At 37.4% G+C, this 4,037-nt stretch overlaps 1 protein-coding gene across 1 annotated transcript; it reads left to right on the top strand.

Annotated features, from left to right (window-relative positions):
• Positions 1-1,067: 1,067 nt before the first annotated feature.
• LOC128991008 (cytochrome P450 307a1-like) lies at positions 1,068-4,037 on the top strand. The gene is made up of 3 exons (XM_054413707.1): positions 1,068-1,458; positions 2,345-3,127; positions 3,640-4,037. The coding sequence occupies exons 1-3, from the start codon at positions 1,068-1,070 to the stop codon at positions 3,969-3,971; spliced, it is 1,506 nt and encodes a 501-aa protein (XP_054269682.1). The 3' UTR covers positions 3,972-4,037.

Raw genomic sequence — 4,037 nt, 5'->3', positions numbered from 1 at the left:
GGCGATAAGAACCAGCGGGCCTCCCTAACAAGTTTGTTAAAGGATCCCCCTTTCCCAGTACGTAATCTTTAAACACAATATCCCGGGTATTTCCACATAAGCTGGCACTTGGTAATGGTTCTAATGGTATACTCCGACTGTGTAGTAATGCAGCTCTTAGGTATTAAAATAATTACCTCATCCTAGCAAGATAGCTCAGAAATCTTGAGTTATTAATTCACTGATAAATAACTTTTTAATACATAAAATTATAAAGCGTACTGTAGTATTACAGTGAGGTAAAAAAAGGATAACTCTAAGCCCACTAACTTGCCTTGTGCAAAAGTTCTTATAACTGCAGTCCAAACCAATCCAAAGACGGGTTGTAAAGTCGAAAATATAGTTTCAAGTTTTGAGAATCTAGAGAAAAGTAGAAGTATAGGGTATTTTAAAGCACATTGTAGACAATAGGGTTGAAACGCTGGTAGTACTGTTATCTACAAGTTGATGATTTTAAAAAGTGTTCAGTTTTATAAATAATGTTGAAAAGTAGTTATTAAACAATAGATTATAAGGCATTTATTTATACTCATCAAACTCAACTGTACCACAAAAAATGTAAGATCTTTCATATTTTCAACTTACTTGACATTAAAATAACACAATGACAACAAAAAGGGTTAAAAAAGTGTTAAAACGTTGAGTCAAACATATAGTTAACCTGAATAAATTCCATTTAAAGATCATATAGGTACTGTTGGGACCTTGGGTTATTATAAGAACTGTATGCACACATGACATTTGAAACAATGACACTAAACTATTTTACACAAACAGAAAAAAACAAAAACCATGATATCATTAAAACACTCAAGACAACACATCTGGAAATAACAGAGATAGGGAATTCACAAAACAAAACACTTTAGTCAACAGGCTAAACAGGCCGAATCTCCTTAGCACATTCAAACCATTCTGAAAGGGAAAAGGGGGGTAGATTTGTTATTCCGATGGCGCGCTATTATGCGGACAGAGTATAAAAGCAACGTCAAGCTTGAGTCCGGTACAGTCGTACAGCTCACCGCGACATGGAGCCTATCTTTGTACTCAGCTCAACAACATACGTGCTTGTCGCGGTGCTTGCGGCCGTAGTAGTGACGGTCATCGTAGACTACTACCGAAGTCGCTCTGTCACGGATGTCAAATCGGATGGGCTCAAGGATCTACCTGGTCCTAGAGCTTGGCCGATTGTAGGCTCCCTACACCTAATGGGGGGCTACGAGGTGCCGTACCAAGCGTTCGGCTCACTTGCTCGTCTATACGGAAAAGTGTTCCGACTCCATCTCGGCTCCCAGCCTGCTGTGGTGGTCAACGGACTGGACAATATCAGGGAAGTGCTAATGGCAAAAGGAACACACTTCGATGGACGACCAAACTTCCGCAGATATCATCAGCTGTTCTGTGGCGACAAGGAGAACTGTGAGTACTATTTAAAACTATTTGTTTTACAGTCTAAAATATTTTACACTTTGATCACTAAATATTTTGTCTTCTACAATTTTATACGTTTTACCATATTAGATTTGTCCAATTATTGATTTTGAAAATGATGGAATTTATGATAAAAATAAACTTGTAATTCCTGAATCCTCTTTAAAAAAAGAAATAAATAGAAACTAAGTAAAAATAATCTGTTCAAAGAACTTACTTCTTGTACGTAATCAAGAATAAATTCGTTGAGTTCAAGTTCTAACAATAACAAACAACTCAAAACTTATCATCCACAAATTGGATGACTAATCCTATTAATGTTTTAAAACTATTTAAACTTAAAATATTATTTTGAATAGCTTAAATTTATTAGGTTTCTGATTTTTATTTTAACAGCTTTCAACATTTATTAGTTTTATAGTAATTAAATAACAAATCTAACAAGGAGCAATTTAGAATAGTTGACATTTTGATTTAAGTTACAATTTAAAGTTGTAGATGGTAGTAATATTGATGGCAATAGTGATTTCTCCGTAAAACTTATTCAAAATGTTTTTATAAAAACTAAACCAATGATTTTTAAAGAGTTCCATCTTTTATAACTACAGACTTGACTAAAAAGCTTTTAACTAAGCAAACTTTTAATTTTAATCTTAAAAAAAAAATTTCTAAATAAAAAACTTTTCTATTTTAAATTTACTTTAGTATAGCATATTTTACTACGTATAAAATTAAAAATTTTTTGTACTTCTATCCACTATGTTCTAACAAAACAATTCTTTCAAAAGTATTTCCAACCGTACAAATGTTTTGCTGTTGGTTAATATAGTAAGAACTTAAAATGTTTCAATCCTAATAGTACTTTTGTTTCTAGCTCTAGCATTCTGTGACTGGTCTGACCTGCAGAGGACTCGTCGGGAAATGCTTCGTGCTCATGTGTTCCCACGAGCCTTCACCTCCCGTTTCCACCACCTCGACTCCATCATCTCCCGGGAACTCAACGAGTTGAAAGCCCGCCTCTCCTCAGACCCGACCGAGATCAAGCCACTCCTGATGCCAGCGTGCGCTAACATCTTCACCTCATACTTCTGCAGCAAGCGGTTCGATTTTGACAACCAAGACTTCATGAGGATGGTGAGGAACTTTGACGACGTCTTTTACGAGGTGAACCAAGGCTATGCAGCAGATTTCATCCCATGGCTGATGCCTCTTCACTCCCGCCACCTCGCACAAATGGCCCAATGGAGTCATCAGATCAGAGAGTTTGTAGTTTCATCCGTCATTGAAAACCGAGCGGAAACTTGGAGTGAAGGACAAGAACAGGTGGACTATGTTGACAGCCTCATCGACCACATTAAGGGTGAGCAGCAGCCAGAGATGTCTTGGAACACGGCCCTCTTTGCTTTAGAAGACATCATCGGAGGTCACTCTGCTGTGGGGAACTTCATCACTAAGATCCTAGGGTTCATCGCCACCCGGCCGGAGGTTCAGAGACGTATCCAGGAGGAGGTGGACAGTGTGACGATGAGAGCTAGGGATGTAACATTGGCCGACCGACCCATCATGCCTTACACTGAGGCAGTGATCATGGAGGTCATAAGACTCATTGCATCTCCCATCGTGCCTCACGTCGCCACACAGGACAGTTCTGTAGCTGGTGAGTTTCTACTTATTATTCTGTATGCATTTAACTAAAACTTTAAAATTTAAATTTTTTTACAGCCATACGGTACTCTTTTATTCACGTTAGAAAGAACATTCATTTATTTAATCACTGACTTTTTGGTGTGATTTGGAAACTTTTTGTCTCAACAAACCCTAACAATATATAAAGTTTATTGCTCTTATGTTAAATGTCAATTTCTTTCGCTAAAACCAAAATTAAATGTACTTTTTCCCATCACAAATACATCTTACAATATTGGTACAGCATGTGACATTGTGATATCAATTCCAAGTTATTACAAAGTATTGGAAAATCCATACAACGTTTATCTATTATACTGAAAATTTAGATAATCTTTAATTTAATTTTTCTCTCAGAAGTAACTGTTGAAGTTCTCATATTACACTAAAATATTGTAGTTCACCTCTTGTTAAAGTGATGATGATTTAACTTTTGTCATTTTACTTCTCTACCTTTATCTAACCGACATATTTTTTTTGTAGGATTCAGAATAAAAAAAGACACTCTGATCTTCCTCAACAACTACGAGCTCAGCATGAGTCCAGACTTGTGGTCCGAGCCTGAGGCTTTCCAACCGGAGAGGTTCATATCCTCCGATGGTCGACTGGTCAAACCGGAACACTTCCTTCCGTTCGGAGGCGGCCGGCGATCCTGCATGGGATACAAGATGGTACAACTGGTGTCTTTCTCAACTCTGGCCTCACTATTGCAGTCCTTCAACATCTTACCTGTGAAAGGTGACAACTACAAAGTGCCCATTGGAAACCTGGCTCTTCCTTTCCACACTTTCAACTTCAAGTTCGAAAAGCGATAAACTCAACAAAATTCCTCCAAAAATGAAATTACAGTAGTATGATACCTTCGGTCTTTCATTGTTGGC

The sequence above is a fragment of the Macrosteles quadrilineatus genome, unplaced genomic scaffold (assembly GCF_028750875.1).
Source record: "Macrosteles quadrilineatus isolate MER2022 unplaced genomic scaffold, UCM_ALF_1.0 Scaffold_3__2_contigs__length_128488019, whole genome shotgun sequence".
Classification (NCBI taxonomy): Eukaryota; Metazoa; Arthropoda; class Insecta; order Hemiptera; family Cicadellidae; genus Macrosteles; species Macrosteles quadrilineatus.
Note: the sequence above shows the minus strand (reverse complement) of the source record. Positions and strands in the feature narration are given on the sequence as shown.